The following is a 23,879-nucleotide window of genomic DNA, read 5'->3' as shown; positions in this document are numbered from 1 at the left end:
CTGTCACTGCTGGTATGTTATACAGCAGAACTGGGCAGAAGCTTGCACAAGGTGGGCTATGCTTCTTATCCCAATTCTGCTCAACTGTTCACTTTTACAAGCAGCCTTGCTCAATTTCTTGCAACATCCCTGCTAAAATCCAGTAAGTCTCAGACCTTTAAGACAGACTAACAATATATACATTTTTACAAGAGAAGAACTGTGCAGTTCCACTCCAGTGTTAGTAAAGAAAGGAATGTAATCATTCTATTCTGCCAAAACTAGAGTGTACTGCAGGAGCCAGAATGGCTTCCACAACTCACTCTACAGCTAGGGGCCCGTGTTTCACCAACCCTTGGCTGAATCAGAGCCCCCAGCATTTGAGATGGAGTCTAATGATAGACCACTACCTCACATCCTGATGGCCCTGCTGTCTGTGTGTGTGTTCATTCTACCAGACCCTGGTTGTGCAGCAGACCTTCTTTCCTGTGACACAGAGCTGGCTAGGGGTTGCTGGGAGTTGCAGTCCAACGCATCTGGAGGGCTCCAGGTTGGGGAAGTCTGCTCTAGCAAATGTGGAGTTTCCCACACTGCTGGACGACATGAATTGATCTCTGCATGATGTTGCCACAACAACCGTGTGGCCAGAGTTTCTTTCGAATGTTGCCTTCCACTGAGCGCGGAAACAAAGGAACCATGCAGCTTTTGGACTGCAGGTAGGAGAGTACATCTGTGAATGCCCATATGAAAATCCCTTTTCTACATATACAGCTCGTACATCAAGGAAAAAGGATTTTTCTCCCAGCCTTCTCTCTGACATAGACGCTTTGAGTGTTCAGGGAGAATTATTTAATATGGGGGAGCATTCAAACATGCAGCCATGGTGGGTGCAGCCCAGCAAAAGCTGTATGATTTGACTGCCATGTTTCCGCTCTGATTATAGTGTCATCAGCCATCTTCCGAAATTAACCTCCATGTGTTCACTGAATGTGCGGAAGGGTGAGCAAGGCCATGTCTGCTGGCACCGCTCTAAGCATCCATGTGCTCTGTGGCTCCATTCCCTGACTTCTGCACATTTGGTTCTTGATTGTGTGGAGGAACCTATGTACGCATAGCTGTACAGATGCAGGCTGCTTCTTCAGACATTCAGTGAGCACACAGTGGTCAGGCAGGGTAGAATCGGTGGGCATGGCAACACTGGGGTGAGCCCAGTGGGAATGGCCATTCACTGAACATGTGAAGAGTAATCTCTGAAGAGGGCTATTGCGATAAGTGAAATGATCAGGGTTAAGAGACAGAAGCCCACCCTTCTGAACCTTTTGCCCAAACGTGGATTTTGGCATGATTGCTGTAGATTTTTAGGCCCAAACACAAGTTGTTCTAAATACAACTTGAAACACTGATGATAGGAAAGTGCTGGTGAACTCATACTGATAAATAAAACATGGTCTCAGAGTAATATAAATAATACCAGTTGATCTTAATTCCTTCATTTTGTGTTTTATTTCCCTCACTCCTTTTTTCGCCTGGTCTCTTTAATGGGAAGAGCCTGAGTTATGATTTTAATATTTAGATGGTGCCTACATTTTGAAGCTTTTAATTATCCTCACCATTGTAGCCATTGTCATCATCATCATTATCATCATCAACAGGAATGGATACATTGAATGTAATAAAATATAGAAAGTATTCAAAAACATGCACTTCGTTTTTCCTGATAAAAATATCGCTTTAATTAGAGATGTCAATGAGACCTGTAAATAATGTGCTCATAATGAGTTTTACCTGCTGTCAAAATTAGTTTTTATAAGGCATGATTTAGGCATACTATGCAAATTAAAAAACATAACTCAGGCCTTGCCTGCATGCTTATGTATAATAAAAAAGGGGGAAAAGAAAAGTATACGTTCCTATTAATGGCCTTAATGTTATAATTCTTACAGGGGTCTAGGAGTGTGTTCCTATGCCTGTTTTTACCAAAAGTACATCCCACTGTGATCAATGGGCTTACTCCTGAAGGATTGTGTGCACAGGATTATGGCCTAAGAGAAGCATTTTAAATGCAAAATCATAGTCAGATAGTCGAATCCAATGCATGGTGAAGGATTGGAATTGTGCTGCCCCATTTGCACTGCACCCATCTTGTCTAATATTTGTGCATTGGCCTTCAGATTTGCATATGGGCCTCTGAACACAGAGCCCAATCTGAAAACTACAACACTGAGGTCTGTAGATATGGCCTAAATGTGTTGGCTTGAATGCATGTAGGGTTCTCTACAAATGTGAAGTCCCACATGTGAACTTCAAGTGGAAGTGGGTGCGCTACAGGGAGGTTGGTCGGTTGGTATGATCCCAATCCCCCACTGCACATTGGATTTGAATATCTGCTTTGGCTATAGTTTGGAGATAAAACAGGCAAAATAATGACAGAAAGAGTCCAGGGAAATGGTTTGTTTGCCTGATAACAAGTAATATTAAATGTTTCTTAAACACCATTATCTTGCAGATTGTACTATGAAACTTCTGAGAAATGCTACCTGTGTTCCCTCATCCCTTCCACTTCCTTTTCCTTCACAGTTGTTGGAGGCTCTTCAAGATCATAGGAGAATAGGTGAAAAGGGCTATGTGGTACATAAGGTAATTTCTCAACGGTTGGAGATGCCTTTGGAGTAACAGATGATGAATTTTGGGAAGAGTTGATGGATACAGATGAGGGCGATGAATGAAGAGAATAATGGCATGAAGCAAATGTATCAGGCACAGGGGACGATGAGCTCCTGGATGGACTCTCTGCCCTAAAGCTCTCATCCTGAGAAAGTACACTTGAGGTAGCCAAAGTCTCAGAACTCCGTGAACCATGTTCAATCTCCTGTACTTCTGGGAGCCCACTAGATAGAAGAGGCAAGTGGGAAGGGAAGGGAGGAAAGGAAGAATAGGACAATGGAGAAAATGACATTACTGCAAGTATCTCAACAGGCAAGGTATGCTGAAAGCAAAGAGAAAGACCTATATAAGGGGTTGGATTCAGATTTGAGTGTGTGCAACTGGGCTGGCGAAAGCAGACTGTCTCCTGCTCCTCTGCATGGCAGCTCCTTCAGCCCCCGAAAACGCTACACAGAAGGTCAGGGAACTCTGCTGAATGGGGTGAGCAGTGGTGTAGGGGAAGGGGGATCCCCCAAAATTGGGTGGAGGCACCTTCTGTGAGTGGAGCCCTTCCACCAATGGAAGGCAGATCCTTGATCCACCCCAAGACGTTTATGTCTCATGCACTTATTAACTTGCCTGAGAGGGCAAGAAAGATGGGGAAGACTCTTAGGGCTCTTTTGCCCATGGGGTCCATCCATGTGCCTGCAGGTTTTTCTTTCCCTCTCTGAAAAGCATTTGAGAACTAGGAGAGAAGCACCTGACTGCCAGATGGTGCCCTATAACATTGTTACGAGAATTCTCTTTGGGCATCTCATCCTTTTCTCTGATGAAATGAAAAATGAGAATTTCAGGATGGTAAGGGGAGGTTGCTATAGGCCCATCAGTATGACCATCCCTATGGCACCATATTTCTCATAAGGCGACTGGTGATATTATACTTTTAATACTTTGCTATAACAACGTTACAGTTTCAGAAGACCATTTACTATAATGGAATTGCAGACTAAGAATCTAAAAAGAAAACACTGCAGTATTTTATTTGGAATTCAAAATATTAAATAATTTTTGTTCAGTAGATCAGAAAACAATGCATTATTAATACAATATGTATTGCTCAATAAAATGGCCCGGTTTAAATGTTACAGAACGGGAGAGTCAGATATCTGATCAATTGATAAAAGAGTGCTTATTCCCTTGATATATTTATTTGGAATAAGACACCAACTTTGTACCCATTTTGAAAAAGTAAAGGAAAATTTTAGGGAAAAACTAAAGCTAGAACCAAGATAACTGGGCACATGTCTAGAACAGGAGTGATGGTATGAAATGTTACACACATAATAAGTGTTCTTTTTTAAAATCTGGATATATATTGTCTCCTACAAAATGTTAAAAAATAGAATCAGAATGCAATCCTATGGTTCCTCGCACGGTGTCCCAGGTGTGATGGGATATTGGGGGTCTCCCCCTCTGCAGGCAGCCTTGGAGGTCCTCCCTGGACAATGTCAGAGCTTTCTGCCACTGTAGATGTCCTGCTGGTGGTGCTCTGCCAGTGGTAAGGGGGAGAAAAAGCACAAAAGGAAAATATGCCAATGAAAAGCGGGTAGGGGAACCATGGATTTTAGCTACTTAAGGACTGGCACTCAGATAACTGAGTTTGCTATTAGTATATATCGGGGCGGGCAATATATGGCCTGTGGACCGCATGTAGCCCCCACAGCCCCCCAAAATTCAGGAGGACCCCCCAAAATGTAAAACATTTTTTTTAAACTATTGCAAACAAAATTACTTCTGGAGCTGTTACAGAGTGTCAAAAGCTAATTTTGACCCTTTTGGTGCTCTGTTGCATCCCTGGGTGCCATTTAAACATTATTATTATTTGTCTTGCTTTTGGCACCCGGGACTGTGTGTGTGTGTGTGTGTGTGTGTGTGTGTGCGTGCTGCTGTCGTCCATGGTGGGTGGGGTGGGGTGGGATGGTCCAGAGGCAAAAATGGCCCCAGACCTCCTGAAGTTGCCGACCCCTGGTATATGTCTTCAGTTCTAGCTGTGTAATCTAAAGTAAACTTTTAAGGTCTGATGCTAACACACAACCTATTTTTATTTTAAAAATTTAATAAATGACTTTAAATCATTTTAAATGGGTTGGATCCAGACTTCTCCATGTTCAGTGTAGACCCACTGAAATCAATGGGATAAGTTAGCCATGACTAACTTGAGTGCCACTGATTTCAATGGCTCTACTCTAAGCATAGCTAAGTTTGGATCCAACCCAATCTATATGAGAGGTAATTATATTATTTTTTGTGTTCAACTTTTACTAAAACACATTTTAACACAGAAAGAGCATTCATTCTAATGGGGATGTTGTTCACTACGAAAGTTAGTGAGATGTTTAGTTCATCAACTCTTGAGATGTTACAGAGAGCGTAATCCTAGTACCTGGCTTTGACCTGCCTAGTAGCCTCTTCCTCCCCCTCATCCTCTGTATTAGGCTCTGTGACTGGTTGTTCCTCTTCCTCCTCTTCATACTCCTCCTCTCTAGGACCAAACCAAGGGGAAGAGGTGTGCAGTTGGACAGAAACACAGGAGAGCAATGAGATGAGCAGATATTCTCAGCAAAACAAAATAAAATTAGGAGTGGGAGAAGGAAAGAAAAAGGACAGAAATAGTTAAGGAACCGATGCATGGACTATGCTTGTTTTCTAATAAATGGAAGGTAGCATATTGCCCTTCAATGCAGGATTAATCACAACCGTATCTTGAAGCACACTTGTTCAGAGCAGCAACACTGTTTTCAGATCAGACAATATATGCCACCAATGCATTTTTGTGCTTGATTATATAAAAATATTCTCTAGACATGTCATGCGACCCTTCTGCAGGTTACTTCAACATGGTGCTGTTTTTCTTTTTCCTCAGGGAAGAGATGGTAGAAGTCCCCATTAGCCCAAAGTACCAATGGAATGGAGTGCATTGCTCCTCTCCTCTCCAGATGTAGACGCACAGTTCAGATGTAACACTCGCAGACTCTATAGGGAAAAAAAGATCACTGACCTTGGAACACTTTGCTGCTTCAGCACAGCATGTCAACTTTGACTGGGTGACTGACTGTTCCTGCTAAAAATGTTTCAGTTTGCTGCTTTTTTCTGTGCCTCTCTGCCTCATGCCATGATGCTATAGTGGGGCTTGGTGACAAGTCACAGGCCTAAGGTTTATATACATCTGGCACTCCCACTCAATCCTGCCTCTGCCAGCCAGCCTCTGCCCACTTTGCTGCTCTTTCAGCGCTGTACCTCAACTTTGACCTTGGAACACTTTGCCACTCCAGCACAGTGCCTCAGTTCTGACCAGGCAACTGTGTCTGGCAGAGCGGTTTCATGCTGTTTGCTGCTCCTGCCTCTGCCTCTGATCTTCCATGATGGTGCAAGCGGGGCTTGGTGATGGTCATGCTGGGTGTGCCAAATCATGGGCAGTTGAGCATTCATGCATCTGGCACTCTCACACTGCCTCTGCCCACCTTGCTGCTCTTTGCAGTGAAGTATTCTCAGTTCTGAGCTTAGACCACTTTTTGCTGCTCCAGCACAGTGCCCTAACACTGATCTGGAGACTCTGTTTGGCAAACATGTTTCACAATTATAGTTTGCTGCCTCTGCCTGCCTGGAGCCAGGATGTAGTGGGGCTTGGTGGTTGTTATGCTGGGCATGTCAAAACACAAGCTGAAGGCATACAGACATCTGGTACTCACACCCAGTGCTGCCTCTGCCAATGTTGCCTGTGCCCACCTACCTTTGGGTGCAGTTATCTCAACTCTTGGAACACTTTGCCGCTCCAGCACAGTAGCTCAACTCTGATGAGGTGATTGTGTTTCGCATAGACCGTTCAGCTTGCTGCTGCTGCCTCACTCCTGCGGTCTTCAGAAAGGCCCACTCACCCCTCCTTTGCCTGCCTCTCTGTGTCATGGTAGGATAACGTAGCAGGGGTTGGTGATGGCCATGCAGAGTGCGCCAAGCCATGGGCCTAAACCCTAAGGCACACATGTGTCTGGTACTCACACCCAGTGCTGCGTTTCTCCCCTGCCTGGTGCCAGAATGATGAAATGGGGCTTGGCAGCTGTCATGCTGGGAGCGCCCAAGTCACAAGCTTAAGGCGTGTGCCTAGGTGTTTCACTTTGCTGCTCTTACTGCTCTTTCACTGACTCCAGAAATGCCCACCCACTGCCTCTCTGCCTGATGCCAGGATGATGTAGCAGGGTTTGGGGATTCCTACACTGGGCATGCCAAGTCACGGGCTTAAGGCTTAGATGCATCTGGCACCCACATTCAATGCTGCCTTCCACGGCCTCTGCCCACCTGCCTCTCTTTCAGTGCAGTATCTCAACTCATGGCAAGAGGAAGACCAACCTGGCCTCACGCACTAGCCAAAGAAGGAACAGCTGCAGGGAGCTAGCTCCACACCTCCCTACCAGAAGGAACACCTATAAGAACTTGGTAACTACGAACTAGTTGCCTGGACCCGTTGCAATCAAGTCTGAACATGGAGTGAAAGCTCTGCGCCAGCGCAGTGCCTCTGCACTCATCCAGGTGGTATGTCTTGCTCCCTCCTTTGCCTCTATCCTGATGTCTCCAGAAATGCCTGCCTGGCAGACTCTCTGATCATGGCACAATGCCTGCCTGTAGGTAAAGTAGCATACATGACCCTTTCCCTGCCTGCCTGCCTGCTTGCCTGCCTCTTATGCCAGGACCTAGCAGGGTGAGAGTGTAGTGGTGGGCTTGAGTGCTTGCTTAGAATGCTAGACACGCCCATCCAGCCTCTGCCTCATGGCCACATCCAGCTCCGACTCCATCCTGATCTCTCAGCTTAGCTCTTTCTGTAACTTTGATGCCTACTGAGCAGAAAGCAGATTATTTTTTAAAAACCTCCAATACTGTTTTTATTCTTAACTTTTTAACCTCTGCACCTATCCTTCTGAAAGTCTGCCAGGAACTTACCTAGAGGCAACTCTAGGTTGTACATCATATGTTCATGCAAACTGCACACATAAAAGTAGGGTAACCTTTTTTTAAAAATTGCCAATTTAAAGGTACCTAGCACAAAACCCTGAATACCTATTTGTCTGAAATCTGGCAGGCTTCGTCCCCACCAAAAGGGCTACACTTCATTCAGTTCTCCCCTAAAATAAAAATAGTTATAGGCCTTTCTCTGATTTCCCCATTAGGCTTCAGAAAATCAACCAAGGTGAGCTTTTGCCTAGGACCTGAGCTGAAGTGCAATAGCATTCTGAGGCGCCAAACTGAATATTTTTTCTTTGCGCCACCTTATTCAGCCCTCAAATATTTTTGTTTTTGTAAAATACTAGTAATTTCATTAATTCCATCAAATATCTCATTCCAACTTTGAATGATCTCATTCAACTTCCCTTTAAATGAATGGGGAGATTTCCGCCAAACTAGGAGAGGTTGAGAAGTTCCTAAATCCAGATTTGGAGCTACAGAACTGAACACTTTTAGAGTAAATTGGCTAAGTAAAGGTATTAGGGTGCTGATGAATTGGCTACTAATAAGACCACTTTAAACAACAACAACAACAATAACAACAACAACAATAATAACAGATAATGATCTTGGAACCTCCATAGTTCAGTTTCTTTAAATTCTTGTGTTGAAATAATTGTTCAACATATTTGAGAGTCCTTGGATGCAATCCTAATTCCACCAAAATAAAATTGAGCTATTTATCTGCAATTGAAGGACCTCCGGCACGTTGCCAGATTTATTTTTTAAAACATATATTTATGGGAGTTGATTATTAGGCACTTTTTTTCCAAGTTCCCAATTTTTCCACCTTCTAATATCAGACCAATCTACTTTGCATTGCACTTGGAAAACGAGCCTTCTTTAACTCCTTGCAGGTGAATAAACAGAAAATGAAAAATGTTCCATTGAACTGGAGGGTTTTATAAGTCATGGTAGGTATCATTTTTATTTTCTTCCAAGGTTGCTTGCTTCTATCATGAATTTATTACTGAAATTCCACTTTCCTAGTTTAAATGAGGCAGTCCATAGTTTATTGCTTATGCTTAAAGAAGTAGGCAGTTTGACCACATATTAAAAGCTCTCAGCACAATCTGCACTGTCCCTTGAGCACAGATCCAAGGCAAAAATAGCTCTACACACATGTAGGAGATCCCTCATAGGCTTTCTCAGAGCCCACTGGGGCCTGGGGGACCTTGTATTTAGCTGCATCAAGAATCTTTGATTGAGAAGCAGTTTATGAATGTTTTAATAAATAGACAGATAAAGGGATGCCATTGGCAACGGAAGTGAACACAGCAGGGGGGCAGTGAGGAGGAAGAGGGAACAGGCCACAACACAAGCTTAGCTAGGACCGCCAGGTCTCTGGAGTCTTGGACCCTGAGACTTTGAAGAAAGAGCCTTGGAGATAAGGGGAAGGAACCTGGAAGATGTGTGTGTGTGTGTGGGGGGGGGGTGTCTGGTGGGATAGCGGCAGTAGTGATTTGCTCAAAGCCACTTATCAAGCTTCACAGTTGAGCTGAACCAACACTGCAGTCACTCCACTGCACTGATTTTTATTTATGTATATTTGTTAATAATTTGACATTTAAAATGCTGACATGCAGATCTCAGACGTGGTCAGATCCATGCACAGCAGACTTACAATCTACCACAGTGGGAGCTGGGGGCCAATGATCTGAATGTCACATGATTAGTTAGCGTAGAGACATGGAATTGATTCATGCATTGTCTTTCTCCCTCCTTATGAGAAGATATCTGAATTTGCCTTCAGAAAGGCCAAGTGTATATCTTCCATCTCATTCAGATGAACCACCCTAACAAACATACCACACCATTCACATGAGCTCTAGCCACACTCCTGGCCTAAGACACGACACCTAGAGCCAAGCTCAGGCGCACAGCAAGTTCAGTCCACATTTGTACTCACAGGGCCAATGCTTTATGCTCCCTCAAAAACAATGCCCTCCTCATAATCAGCCCATAAGACCAGGAGGCTCTCAGGCTCAAAATCTCTTTAGAACCAACCAATAAACAGAGACAGAATGCAAACATGAATGAGATAGCAGAGAGAAAACATGTCATGCTGATCAGTGTACTGAACATATCACCATAACAGGCAGGCACAGTATGCTTTTATACATAGACATATATTTTGCTACCTTTGACCATCCTTTTGGACAAAGAAGTCATATCCTGTAGCGTTAACCAAAACTGAAACAGTATTTGAAGAGTAAGGTGAATATCCCGCATATATAGAAAGAAACCTTCAGGAAGGAATGTGAAGATTCCTGGCTCACATATATGGTTCAGGTATACACTAGGTTTTTTTTTTAAGTATATGCCTAAAACATACAGCGTGTGAATGAGAGAACCATGTTTGGAAACACATGCATCGAACAGGTACGCTCTTCAGAGAGCAAAATCTGGCTGCTGCTCACAATCAAATGTGTACTCACAAACCCGGCTAGAAAGGCAGTGAGTTAGGTTGTAATCCACGCTTTGGCTGATGGTAATCATTTTAGCATGTTTTAGTTCTTTGTTGACCAGCTTGAGGCGCTACTTCTAGGCTTGTCACGGTCAAACTAGATGTAACACTAAAAGTGACACTTCTGGTCGTGTCTTTTTTGTGTGTGGTAACAATTAATAGTAGGTGAGGGGCAAAAATTTTCAGCAGGACTGCAGCGCATAGGAAGAGGAATGAATACTCTCTTCTCCCACTATGCTCCAACAAAAATCTCCTCTCAGTAGACAGATGGGGGGGGGGGGAGTGACATGCTTAGTGTCAAGCCTAGTTTGGTGCTCAGTGGTCTTATACCCACTTAGAAATGTTTTATTGTTATTCTCACTTTATGTGGAAATACTTTTTGGTCTATTTCATATAAAACAGCAGTCACCGGCTGGCTGGATTACCAGCAGAAAATTAGTCCTGTGAAATGGTATCAGTTTAGAAACCTGAAACTTTGAAACCTGAAAATGTTTTTTGTCATAAATGTTGGCATCCTGCAAAGAAAAACACCTTATTAGTTGGATACTCTGGATGGTTTCAAAAAGTCATGCATGACAGTGAAGGGATGTGCAAGAGTATCAGCAGTTTCTCACATACTCATTGACAAAGATAAAGATTGCTTGGTATGTGTGCAAGTTAGAAAGAATAGAGGATCCTCAGACATGACCAGAAAATGAATGAAGGGAAGATGAAGAGAACTATCTATAGTGTGCCAGATATTAGTTATTAATTTTGAACCTGAGCAGGTGCTGACAGCCAAACACTAAGATGATACTTTTCAATGCTACTGTTCATTAAAACATCTTCTCTTCGTAATAACTTGTGCTCTTTTTTCAGCTTTCTTTTGCATCAGGCCATAAAATCTCAATTTCCCCACGTATATATTCTCAGAACCTAAAAGAACTTTTCTGCATTCATTTCTTGCAATTTTCATGGTACTTGGAAAGTTACCTAAGTATCTAATCCCCCAGTATGTTCCAAAGGCCATTGCCCCTAGAAATGAGCTTGGTTAAACTTTGAAGCTTGCACACTCGTATATCAATAATAGCTGGCCTTAGACATTGTCTCATTTTTGGAACCAACAATAAAGTAAACAAGACACTCTAAGAAACTATGTGTTTGTGTGTATAATTTAATAGAATTGCCATTTTAAGTAGAGTAAGGTAGAATTTGGAGAGTGGGGCAAGGAGTCTTATCAATCAATTACCGGCCAGGAATAAAATGGAAAGGTGTAAAGCAACGACAAACAAGGAACATCTCCCATTTCTTGCACTCACTTCTCACTGAGATCTTCGGTGCCCTGCCCATGGCCACACATGAAGCTGGGGCTCACTTGAGTGCAGGGGCTGGCAGGGGCTGATAAAGTGCTCTTGATGCTCTGGACGGAATGCCTCCGGCTCCTCCTACGTTCCAGCCCCCTTCGTTCATTGCAGCCAAGACTGGCCCTTCTTCGGTCTTTACGGCCACTCGGAGGAGGTTCACCATTGTCATCCCCATCCTCGTGTCTCAGTGTCATCTGCAAAGGAATGGAATGCTGTGGGAGACTGTGAACACAATAGCTAATGCTTTCCAGTTCCTATACAGATCATATGTGTGGCCTGTCTCATTTGCTGAGGGATCTGGAGCTATCTGTTCCTGCCGTCTCCCTGGGGCTCAAGTGGAGCCTTGCGATGTTTCTTTTATACGACACAGTAGTCAATCTATTCATTCACAGATCACAAACATAGGACATCTGCTGCCTCCTCCTTGCCCACATCCTTGCTGGAAATATTAGGGATCTTCTATTGCATGAGAAATTGAGGCAGATACTGGAATTTCCAGCAAAGTTGGGGAGGAGGGGTTGACCAGGAGGGTTTTCATTTCCTGTACACAGGCTAACAGAGATCTCAGAATGGAGGGTGCGGGAGGGAGAGCCCCCACCCGCCCCAATGCTTCACATCCCCTCCCTGCTCCCAAGACGATTACTGGAAATAGAAGGGCCCTTCTCTTCCTGTCCCTCCAGTGACAATAGGATCCTAGGCACTCTTTTCCTACAGCAGATGGGGTGACCAGTTTCCAGAAGGAAGAGTGGGTAGGTGGTTGAAAGTACTCTGCCGTTTTCCTACCAGATGGAGCACGCAGCTCTGTTGATAGCTGCTCTGCCTTAGAGATTTTTGCCATCTTGAAAGTTAGAAGCCTACAGTCTCCAGCAAGTCAGAGGTTAAGCTACCGTGGGAACTTGGGAAGGCAAAATAATACATCTTAAGGTTTTACAGAGCAGGATTTACTACTACAGGAAGTACATTCATTTCAAAGGCATTGACACAGAACTGTTATTCCACACTATATGGCCTTCAGTTTGTAAAGTCTGAAAGCATTACACATTAAGAAATCCATATTCTGTCTCTCCCCCCAAATACTCTACCATCGGTTACTTTACATGAATATGGTGCATGTGGCTTCTTCTATGTTCAGTTGCTGCAAGAGCATAAGAACTGCTCTAATCTAAACTCATAAAAGAGGACTTATTGGACCATCAATATAGAGAACAACTATGCATGTGGAGAACTTTTAAGCTGAACTTTTGTAAGTACGGGAAATAACTTTACCTCATTTTGGATGTGAAACTATCAGTGTTAAAATTGTTTGATTGCAGACAAACGTGCATACAAGGAGCCTGATAAACATACTTTTTTTTGCCCTGGGGTATTATTAACCATGTCTAGCATGAGGTGCATTTTATTATTAGCTATCCTACACTATCAAATGCCTGAATGTGTGTAATACAACCATAGGTTGGACTTTCCCCTGCAACCTAAACTTTGAAGTACGCCCATGCTCCACAATGCATAGAATAGGGCATGTTCTTTTACCTCATAAATGTTGAATTGCTCTACTAAGTCCAAGTCTGCTCCTTTCTTGCTCAAGTGTCTCTGGGAAATAGTTTCAATGCCCAGCTCTTCCAGACAGTCAACAACGTCATAGAAGGAATCCTGGTCTGGCAAGCCAGACAATGTCTGAAAGGCAAAAGGCAAAAGGATTTCAATCTCTTTGTTCTCAAATTAAATTTAGGTGGATAAGCATTTGTCAGTGGTGATTTCTGTGATCAGGAAGGAAGGAAGGAAGGGAGAGAAGATGAAATACAGCATGAGAGAGAATTTAACAAATCCCTTAACTCAGGGGTGGGCAACTTTGGGGGCTCCAGAGGCCAATTTCAACTCCCAGAATCTCCCAGGGATGCAGGCCAGTGATTTTGGGCAGCAGCATCAGGAAAACAATTGGCATTTTGCCAGATTCCGATGACGAACCATGATGGTGGTGTAAAAAGGCCACATTTAGCATTAAAACAAGGCTTTAAAACTAAATTTGGTCTTTTTAGGCCACTGTTGCAGTTTACCATTGCAAATTCAGCATCAACGGAGGAACAGTTAAGGCCCAGGGGGCTGCATGAAGCCTGCATGTTGCTCACCCCTGCTTTAATATAATAGGTAACAAGGGCATGATCCAAATAAAGGTGCACATTCTTCAGTACCATCTATTTCAGCATACTTAACTCTCCTACTGAAATAAGGGGTAAAAGTACTTAACTTTGGCTACAACATTCTGAAAATAATACTCATTTGTATAAAAAGAAAACAACAGGTGCTACTAAGGCAGGGGTGCAGAAACCCAGGCCTGGGGGCTAAATATAGTCCTCTGCGATTCCCCAGAAGGCCATGCCCTCTTCCCCTGGCCCCATCCCCTTTCCCCTAAACACTGACCATTTGGTGGTTTCCCAGCTTTTGTACAATTTTTCCCCATTCAAAAGGTTGAGATGCCTCTCCTAAGGCTGAGTTACTGGCAGGAAGAGCTTTAAGCTAGACTATGCTGGTATTTGGGGGGTGACCCCACCCCTTTTGCCTTCGGCCCCGCCCACCACTAGAATGACGCCCCCGGGAGCTTCTCAGAAATGGAATTCAGTCCTTAGGCTGAAAGAGGTTCCCCATTAAATATAGTAAGTCCCATTAAATATAGGGGTGGGACTTCAAGTATTCACGCTTAGCTTTGGCCTCCAGAAGTCTCTGCCTTAAGATTAAGATACGTATTTGAGTTCCTCCCTGGCTACACTTAGCAGCAGAGCTCAGAAAGGGAATAAAGGGTTAGATGCATTTGAGAAAGAAAGAAAGAAAGAAAGAAAGAAAGAAAGAAAGAAAGAAAGAAAGAAAGAAACCTTCCCGATGACTGTGCTACCTCTTTGGCTTTGGGGAGAATATTGTTCCATTCATAACTGACTGAGGCTTAGCCAACAAAAATCGGGTCCTGGCAGACATCTACTATATTCAAGGCATGAAGCAAAAGGTTTTTTTTTTCCTTTTATCACACAACACTTTTAGAAAGTCCCTTTGTTTGATTTTTCTATGAAGATGTTCAGCAAATTGCATTAAAAGCCAATCTAGCCTGTGAATGGCAACGTTTGGCAACGGGGAGGTGTGGCAGGGAGTGTTGCCCCAAGTTATAAAATGGGAGAAGAGCCGTGGGCCTGACCAGTCACTATTGGGCTCCTGGTAGCAATTTCACAGGGAAACTGTATAGAGCGGTATCGTATTCTATTTGATCAATACTGTAACTGGCACTCTTACACTGGGAATGGACTTGTGAATATGCCTGAAAAACAAGAGGAGATTCCTGTGGTCTTCAGGGAGGATGATTCATTCATTCATTCATTCATTCATTCATTCATTCATTCATTCATTCATTCATTTAAATGATTGTTGCCCCATTCTTCAGCTGAAAAGGCTCCCAGAGCACTTTAGCTCTGATCAGTAGCAAACAAGACAGTCCCTCTCTGCAGGCTTACAGGCTCACAACACAAACGGAAAAGGTTATCAGGAGGGAAGAGTGGAGAAAGCAGACATTACTTTTAATGAGCAGTGTGCAGCTTTGCCTTCCGTTTCTCTTTAATTAATCACTGTAACTACAGGTTTGGGGGGAGGGCTGTAACATGCAGGGGCGGAAGGTTTATCCCTTCTCTGCCCAGCCACCGCCCCTGAAAATCAGGGGCTCCACACATGGTTACGAATATTAGGGGGAAAAAATCCTAATGTTCCTAGCCGTGTGTGTGTGTGTACGCGGTGGTGGAGGGTAATTTTCAAGGAAGGGTGTGGCTCCCAGCTGTAGCAAGATCCCCTTGAACCCTTTCCTTCTGCTAGTGTATATTCAAAGTTGCCTTTTTTTTTTGCAGGAGATCGTGTAATTTTAGTCTCTTGCTTGCTGGTTGAAGACCAAGACTTAAGGCTATCTTACTGTACTGCTAGAAGAATCCTCCTGTGGGTTGACCTATGCCTGTTTGTTGCATGTAAGCAAGCACAATTTATGACATTGTACAACATAATTACTGGTCTCAGGGCACATTTGTTAAGGCATCAGCCTAAACTTCCCATTTCCTGGTTTTGTGGAGCTTGAGCCAACATGAGATAGCCTTAACTCTGGTATTAAACCAGCAAGTTTTTGGATGGTTGAATTTCCCTGGTTTTTAAAAAGGAAATTCATTATTACAGTGTTCCGAGTCACACACACACAGAACAAAACACCAACAAGTCATTAATTGAGCGGATGTGTAAAAATGAATAGATATGTTCATAATAGATTAATTCTGAGTAAGCGTGCACAAGATTCAAGCACAGCTTTTTCCTTTTCCTCTCTTCATCTGCCTACAAAATTACCTCACTCTTATCTCAGTTGACAATTTCTTGCTACCTAACTCTGACTGTCAGAATGCTAAGAGGACAGGCTAAGAGACTGGATACAATCCAAAATTCCATCACCACCCTGCAAGGGGCTGTGGACTTAATTAACAACTCTTGGCAAAAAATGGAGGCGAAGGTTAACGAGCTGCAAGATTGAGTGGCAGCACAGGAGACCGTCTCGCAAGCTTTTCATAATAATTTTTCTGCAAGAATCTCACAATTGGAGGCTTTCACATGCAGAGCAAATGTGCGTATTGTTGGTATCAAAGATCTCTCTACTGATGTAAATTTGCTTACTTTTGTAGATAAGCTCCTGCATGAGATACTTCCTTTGTCATCTGATTATGTACTTGACATTGAGCATACATTCCGTGTGCCAAATGCTAATGGGACTGACTATATGATCATAGTTCAATTTGCAAGAATTTCCACAAAAAATCATATCCTGTGTTTGGCAAGACAGGGGGGAGATCTTTTGGGGGAATCGAAACGAGAGAGAGTTATGTTATTTCCGGATTACACCAAAGAAGTTGTTGATAAAAGAAGGTTATTTACCAAGGTGAGAAACCTGGCAAAACAAATGAATTTACAATATCATTTAAAATATCCTTCAACGTTTTGCATTTTCTCTGAAGCTCAGATGAAGAAGTTTCTAAATCATGAAATGGTGGAGGCGTGGCTAATCGGAAAAACATGCGAGACTTCTGCTCTAGCTCCATGAACTGGAATTTACAAACATGATTTGTCAATTGGCTATGTTTAGACTGTAAGATCCAGGCTAGGCCAGAGGTAGCTGATTATGTATATCCGTTCTTTTTTTTTTATCCTTTTCCTTTTTTTTTCTTCCTCTCTTAAAATGGATATGATAGACCGTATTTAAATCTTCTGTGTGAGGGTGTACAGAGATGTGCACACTCATTTATATATTTAGAAATGATACTATTTAAAATATAGATAGTATAAAATATATTAGTGATTGTTCTATCTTTTTGTTATTTTTTATCCTTTATGATCTCTTTTTTTTCTTTTAAATTATTATTACCAATATTATCAATATTATGATACTAGGATTAGTAAATATTTCTGGCTGGTTGTTCTTAAGCTTTGTCATTATATAGTAGCTAAAAGGCATGATATGGCCAATGGAAATGAATTGTAAGCTTGCTTCTTTGTTATAAGCCTGTATTTGATTACTTATGCTGTATCGACCTGTAAGATTGGTATAATTTTTAAGTAGAGTGGTATTTGAAATTTATGTGTAATGTAGTTTAAATTTAAGTTTGTTATGTAAACTTCTGTTTATAATTTGCTTTGTTTCCCTCTGTTTTTGTGTTTTTTCTTCTTTTTTTCTGTTTCCTTCACCTTTGCCCTCCTCTCTCCTTTTTATATTATCTCCTTTCTTTCTCTCTTTTTTTTCTCTATTTCATTATTGATGGGTCCTCTTAAGAATACTGTAATGTTGGAAACTGTAGAGATGATTATGTTGTTGGTGTTCTTTGGTTCATTTATAAAGATAAGTAGAATAAAAAGTATTAGGGAAAAAAAAAGAATGCTAAGAGGAACAGTAGAATTCAAAACACTGGTGTACTGGCAGCATTGTAGCTTCTGTGTGAAACTGAGCATGCCCGATATAACTTGGCCAGCAGTTTCTGCCACAGGCTTTCATGGGGCAGGAAAACCTTGATAATTTTTAAACTGCTGCTCAGAATTTCACCAAACCAATGAAAGGCACACCTCCTTAACAAGCCTGAATAATGTACATCAGTAGTTTCCCCCAGAATTTGAAAATAGTATATGATGTGACAACCCACAGCTTGAGTAAAATGTACAGAAGTGTCAATTTTCAGCACTTTTTAACTTGCTGTATCTGTGGCAATTTGAATCAGATTGGTTTGAAATTGTGCATGATTGTAGACCTCATCAGCTAGATTATGGATGCCAAGTTCAAAGTTATTCACTTGAACAGCTGTCACTTTTATAAGCAGTAGAATTTTGAGGATTATAATGGTGGGACCTTTTTTTTGTGTTACTCGCATTAACTAAAGGGGTACTCTTGTGCCCATACATACATACATACAGACACACACACACACACACACAATTACATTGCTGATTTTTTTTTAAAAAATTATTACAAAGGTTTACAATGGCAGCCATTATTGAACCCACAAAAATCAGAAGGATGCTGATATTGCAAAACAAGATTAAAATCATTTTTAAAAGCAAGAATTATTTTCCACCTAGGGAAATTCAAAGCTGCCAAATTCTCTCCCATGTTCTGACTTGAGGTCTGTGATCCCACAATAATAGTGGGACTTATTACAGCCACTAATATTGTACTTCTTGTCCACATTCATTGTAGAGATGATGTCTCAAATGAGGTCACAGTGGGTGATGTGAGGTCATCACCATCTTTCTATGGAGCCACAGACATGGCTATGGGAGGTGACTAGATTGAGAAAGTGATATGCAGCACAGTATATCACTGTCATGATGACATCACATTCAAGGCCTAGAAATGATATAATGGACAGCACAAGAGTTTCAGCAACCCTGATATCTTATGCAAAACTGTGAGGTATCACCATATTTTTCTTCCCACATACTTCCCTACTTTCCTATGGCTAAAAAGGAAGGTCAGATGTTTGTTTTTTTAAAATGTGTATGTGTGTTTATTCGCTCAGTCGCTTCCAACTTTTCGTGACTTCATGGACCAGCCCACACCAGAGCTTCCTGTCGACTGTCCCCACCCCCAGCTCCCCCAAGGTCGAGTCCGTCACCTCCAGAATATCATCCATCCATCTTGCCCTTGGTCGGCCCCTCTTCCTTTTGCCTTCTACTTTCCCTAGCATCAGCATCTTCTCCAGGGTATCCTGTCTTCTCATTATGTGGCCAAAGTACTTCAATTTTGTTAAGGACTGTTTCCTAAATATTTTCTCATGGCTGATTCACTAGTAGTTTTCTCTGAAGTATATGTCTATGTATTCAAGTTTGGGTTTTGGCTATTTGTTTTGTTTTTTGCAATGGAATAACTATTAAAATTGTGTAATCTTGAGAGAGCTAAACAAGAAGGCAAAGTGATGGCTTTTTTCCTGGCTTCTTTTTAAACAAAAAAAATCTCATTAACATTCTGATCTGTTAAGTTCATTATAGTTAGTAAATTTTCTTTTTAAAAAGCAGAAATCAGCGACGTTCTGAAAATCACAATAGTTGACTCTTATTTCGATCACCATTATGATTATGAATCACCATTATGCTTATTCATACTCTCATTTCCTGATTCATATTTCAAATAAAACCATATGATTTTTGCAGCCGTAGCTATGCATTCTGCTGTGCTTATATAACAATAGATAAAATTGTATGATCCAAATCCTAAGCAAGGACTTTGAATGCAACTTTCCTTCACATAAAATGAAGATCAGCAACTAGAGGCTACAGGGCCAAACCAGGCCAGCCCTTGAAGACTAACAGCGGGCTCCCTCAGAGGCAAGTATGCAGAAAGAGTAACTATGGTGGTTATGAGAATTGAATTTTCTGGTAACCCACTAGGGGGTGGCCCACCATGCTCCATCTTCAGTTTAAAGGGGCCCACCTGTAAGACTAGTTGCGGACCATGACAAATTCATTTCTGAGGGCAAATTCAGCTATCCTCTCCTAAGGAGAGATAACAGATGCAGGAATCAATTCCATTTTGTGTAAGCTAGTGGTGTAGAACCTCTTTCAGCCCAAGGGCCAAGTTCCATTTTGGATAAGCTCTCGGGGGCCACATTCCAGTGGTGGGAGAGGCCAAAGGCAAAAGGGGCAGCCCAAGTCCCCCCAACCCCCCTACCAGCATATTGTAGCTTAAAGCATTTACTGCCAATAACTAAGCCTTAAGAGAGGCATGTCAACGTTTTAGAATGAGGAAAGAACTGCACAAAAGCCAGGAAACCATCAAACCACCAGTAATTGGGGGACAGAGGTGTGGCCTTCTGGGGAATCCCGGGGGGCTGGATTTGGCCCTTAGGTCTGAAAGGGACTGAAATTTGGCCCCTGCTGTAGGCTCACTCCCCCTCCCCCCAAGCTGACAGAACAGCAGCTTTTCCTACATAAGTTGTGGGAAACAGGGAAGGGGGGACATATTACATCCATGGAATAAGTGGTTGTTAAGCTACTACGTGGGTGGAGGCACCAGAATTTATGTTCTTAAGGTTTTAAAGTTGTTTTTTTACTGGAATTTTAAAGGAGGATTTTCCTTTTGCTTTCAAATATCGTCAGCTGCCATAGAAAATTGTGTGCTATATATCTGGATGTATAAATCCCAAGTGAAAACAAACCTTGTTTACTAAAGTCATTGCATAAACCAGAAGTTCTGTGTCAACTCCATCCTTTTCCTCCAGGATCTCCATGACATTGGACCACGCCTTGAGATCTAAAAGGGAAGCAAGAACTATTAGGAAAGTGGATCAAACAGCATCACGCAAACAGGATTCAGCATTATTAGTTAGATGCAAAATAAGTGGTTCAATGTAGATGCTAAAAAAAAAACTTAGCATATTTAGACAGAAAATACTATGCATGTTTAGACAGAAAAAGTCCTATAACTCCCCACTCCACAGCCAGAGCAAACAGGTAGTGCATGAGAACATTTAACAGAGTCTAATACTATGCATTTTTATTTGGAAGTAAACCCAGCTGAGCATGGCTGATGTCAGGTGTCAGCATGGTTGGAACTGATGCCTATGCCCATGGCAAGGGGCCCACGTCTGACAACCTTCAAGCTGCTGGTGCTTCTTCTTGCTATCCATGTTTGCTTGCTCACCTGCCTTCTTCCTCTGGCCCAAAAGGGGAGAAGTGAGTGGTGATGGAGGGGAGGCAGTGAAGACAAGTAACCACGGTCTACTGGCCTCCATTCCCCCTCTGGGCAGTAGTGGGGAGGAAGAGGTGAGCAGCCATAGCTCTTTCAGTGGTGAGCAAGCAGGTGGCAGAGAGGGTAGTGTGGCGGTGATGGGCCTGCTGAGGGAGGGAGGCCTACCAGCACTGTTGCTAGCTTCAAGAGGAATTACTTCAAGCAGAAATAGGACTGGCACCGTAGATCTTAAAGTACAGCTGGGCTACATTACATCTGCTATGAGGATGCCACCAAAAACAGCATCACCATCCAGAGGCAAGGTGTGCCCCTTCCTACAGCACCACATGGAGAGTTTCTCTGCCAGTACCACAACCAGCCAATAATGTGGGGTGGAAACATTTGCAACTTGATAATGCGACTATGTCACATGGTGAATGCTCCTATCTGTTACAGGACTGAATGGGAGAAGCTGCCAGGGGGTTGCTGTTTTCAGCAGCACCCCATGGCAGCTGTAATATCTAGTTCAGCTTTCATTCATCAGATCCATCTAAACATTCTCCAGGAAGAAAGGAGATCAGTTTGTATAAATGTTACAATACTTTAATATTTAGTGTGAGAAATAAGACTTTGCAATCATGCTTTTTTTAAATAGCTCTGCTCTTTTCTATGTATATTTCTTGCACCATGAGAACTTGTTGAAAAACACGTGAAATACATTCACTAGGCTCAAAGAAGATATGTAATTGGTAGAAATTATATCCCCACCACAACAATAGCTTTCTGTGGTTTCTAGAGGAGAGAGAGAGAAAGAGAGAATGACCTGCAAACAAAAAGGATATCTATCTATCTATCTATCTATCTATCTATCTATGATTCTGACCTATACGCATGCCATTTATGAGGGAACAACTTTCCAATAACATGAAAAATTAATTACTTTAATCCCTGCCATGATAGAAATATGTTTGAGCTAACAGACAGACTACTTGTCTTATAAAGCTTTCTAGAACATTCTGCCCATGGCTTACGAAGGCACAATTCCATATCTGGGTCAGCACATAAAGAAGTGTGGACTATAATCTATGAAGTATGCACACATAATATTTTTCTATGTCTTTGCATGAGTAGGTAAATGGATTGGGCAGCAGCAAGCAAAAATACAATACAAAGGAATGCATATAAAAAGGAAATTAGAGTTGCATGTATTTATTTCCATTTGGGCCTTCAGAGGTGTAAACTTTTCCTTCTTTTTATTCTTCTGCGTGGATCACTTGTTGCATTTTTGCACACCACTCATACAAAGGATGTTGTGTTTGAAAATCTGCTGCTGGCTGCGAAGATTTATCGGAAAACCAAAGATCCACTTCTTGCATTGGATTGGCTTCTCTGTTTGGAAACTATATTTGCAATATTTGTTATTTTGAATGTCATTATATTTTTAACTTCCTTTAAAAAAATGAATGTTTAGTAATGGAATTTCTACATTTTCCGAATTGTGTATAGATTCTGCTTGAATCGCTGTGCACAGCAGACAGCATATCAACAGTTCACAACCTCATGCTAAGCTGACTCCGCCACCACTCACCATCTGTTACTGCTCATCCACATGCAGGGAGCAACAAATGAAGGACTAAAGATGTCACCAATCTTTAGCAATTGCAATTGGGATGGAACTGCATGGGAGCTGAAATTTACCAAAATCAATCCCTTTCTACCCCAGTGTTGTAAGCTTCTGAGATGCCGAAAGCCTTCCCGTGATGTATGCTGATGCAGCATGATGCCGTCATCACATCTCTTAGGAGCGAATATCTCATCATGCCATGCTGGTGCAGGTGCCCTCTTAATGCATGTATACTGAAGGTGAAAATGTTCTGTGATCTATGTGAATCTCCTGAATCCTGTCAGATTTCAGAAAATTGGAAGGTAGAATCAGGGCTTCCAGAATGTTACAGTAAGCCACTGAAAGATTTTACTACAACTGAAAGTCACAGCATTACTTCAGATCCAGCAAAGATGGTGCAACATTACATAAAGGACGATGTCTGCGCAAGTCCAAATCACTGAATGTGTTCTTCTTTATTTTAAAGTATTTTTATACCATCTTTCTGCAAAAAACCCCCAAGGTGGTGTACAACATGTTAAAAACAATATCAAAATGAGCATTACAACAACAATAAAACCCTCAACAAAAACAATAAAAACACTAAAACAATTAAAAGGCAAAGTTGCGATCCTTTAGATGGCCCTAAGCCATTTAGAGGTTTTAAGGTTAAAACCAAAACCTTGAATTGAGCCTGGAAAACAGTTGGAAACCAATCCAGATCTTTCGATATTGGAATAATATGATCTTGATAAAATGCACTGGTTAGCAGACTAGCTTCTGTATTTTGCACCAGTTTAAGCTTCTGGACACTCTTCTAAGAGTAGCCGTATGCAGAGGATGCTGCAATAGCCAAAATGTGATGTGACCAAGGCACAGATAACTACCAAGAGAAATGGCATTCACAGCAGCTACAATCATAAATAAAACCCAATTAAAACCATAATCAAACAAATGCATTAAAGCACAGTTAAAAACATAACAAACAGCATCCGACCCAACAGACCTGCTTACGCACCAAAGGCCTGCCTGAAGGAAAAGGTCTTTGCCTGCTGGTGGAAGGGCAGCAAAGAAGAAGCAAAGCTAGCCTCCCACAGCAGGGAGTTCCACAGCCTGGGAACGTCCACCAAGAAGGCCCTCTTTTGCCTTGCCACCAAACACGCCTTTGAAGGCAGCAGTCTTGAAAGAAGGGCCTCTCCCAAAGGTCTGAAGACCCAGGCAAGCTTGTATGGGAGAAGGCAGTCTTTCAGGTAGCCTGGTCCCAAGCTGTCATCGGGTTTATCCATTCATTGACACATCTGTCAGAAATGTTGTTAATGCAAGAAATGTTTTGCTCTAGGGATTTTCCATCTTCTCTGCATTAGCAATGATTACTGTTGTAATACTAACCAGAGCTAATTTTTTTCAGAAGGGAGAGCTGGGGAACTTACTTCCTCCTCTCTCTGTTCAAACTTGCTCAAGTGTGATAGTCTACCTTTTAAAGTACCCTAGAGCCTCCTTATTTCATGATGTTCTAGATTTTGAGACTTTCCTCCCTTTTCAGTAAATCAAAGTAACAGTGTCTGAAACAAGAGC

General features: G+C 42.2%; 1 protein-coding gene across 2 annotated transcripts in view; it reads right to left on the bottom strand.

The window, feature by feature from the left end:
• Nucleotides 1–23,879, bottom strand: part of FHOD3 (formin homology 2 domain containing 3) — a 455,537-nt gene that overhangs the window by 138,726 nt on the left and 292,932 nt on the right. Inside the window, exons 8-12 of one of the 2 annotated variants that reach the window (XM_084857529.1) lie at nt 20,190–20,284; nt 13,018–13,161; nt 11,443–11,681; nt 5,066–5,164; nt 2,517–2,867 (exon numbers count right to left, since the gene is read on the bottom strand). In XM_084857529.1, coding sequence (XP_084713655.1) covers nt 2,517–2,867; nt 5,066–5,164; nt 11,443–11,681; nt 13,018–13,161; nt 20,190–20,284 — 928 coding nt within the window. The remainder of the gene's footprint in view (nt 1–2,516; nt 2,868–5,065; nt 5,165–11,442; nt 11,682–13,017; nt 13,162–20,189; nt 20,285–23,879) is intronic. The other variant, XM_084857531.1, reaches the window with a different exon arrangement.

The sequence above is a fragment of the Heloderma suspectum genome, chromosome 5, assembly GCF_057233095.1.
Source record: "Heloderma suspectum isolate Gila_16-S chromosome 5, 16-S_ref, whole genome shotgun sequence".
Taxonomy (NCBI): Eukaryota; Metazoa; Chordata; class Lepidosauria; order Squamata; family Helodermatidae; genus Heloderma; species Heloderma suspectum.
This window is presented reverse-complemented; position numbering and strand designations above follow the sequence as displayed.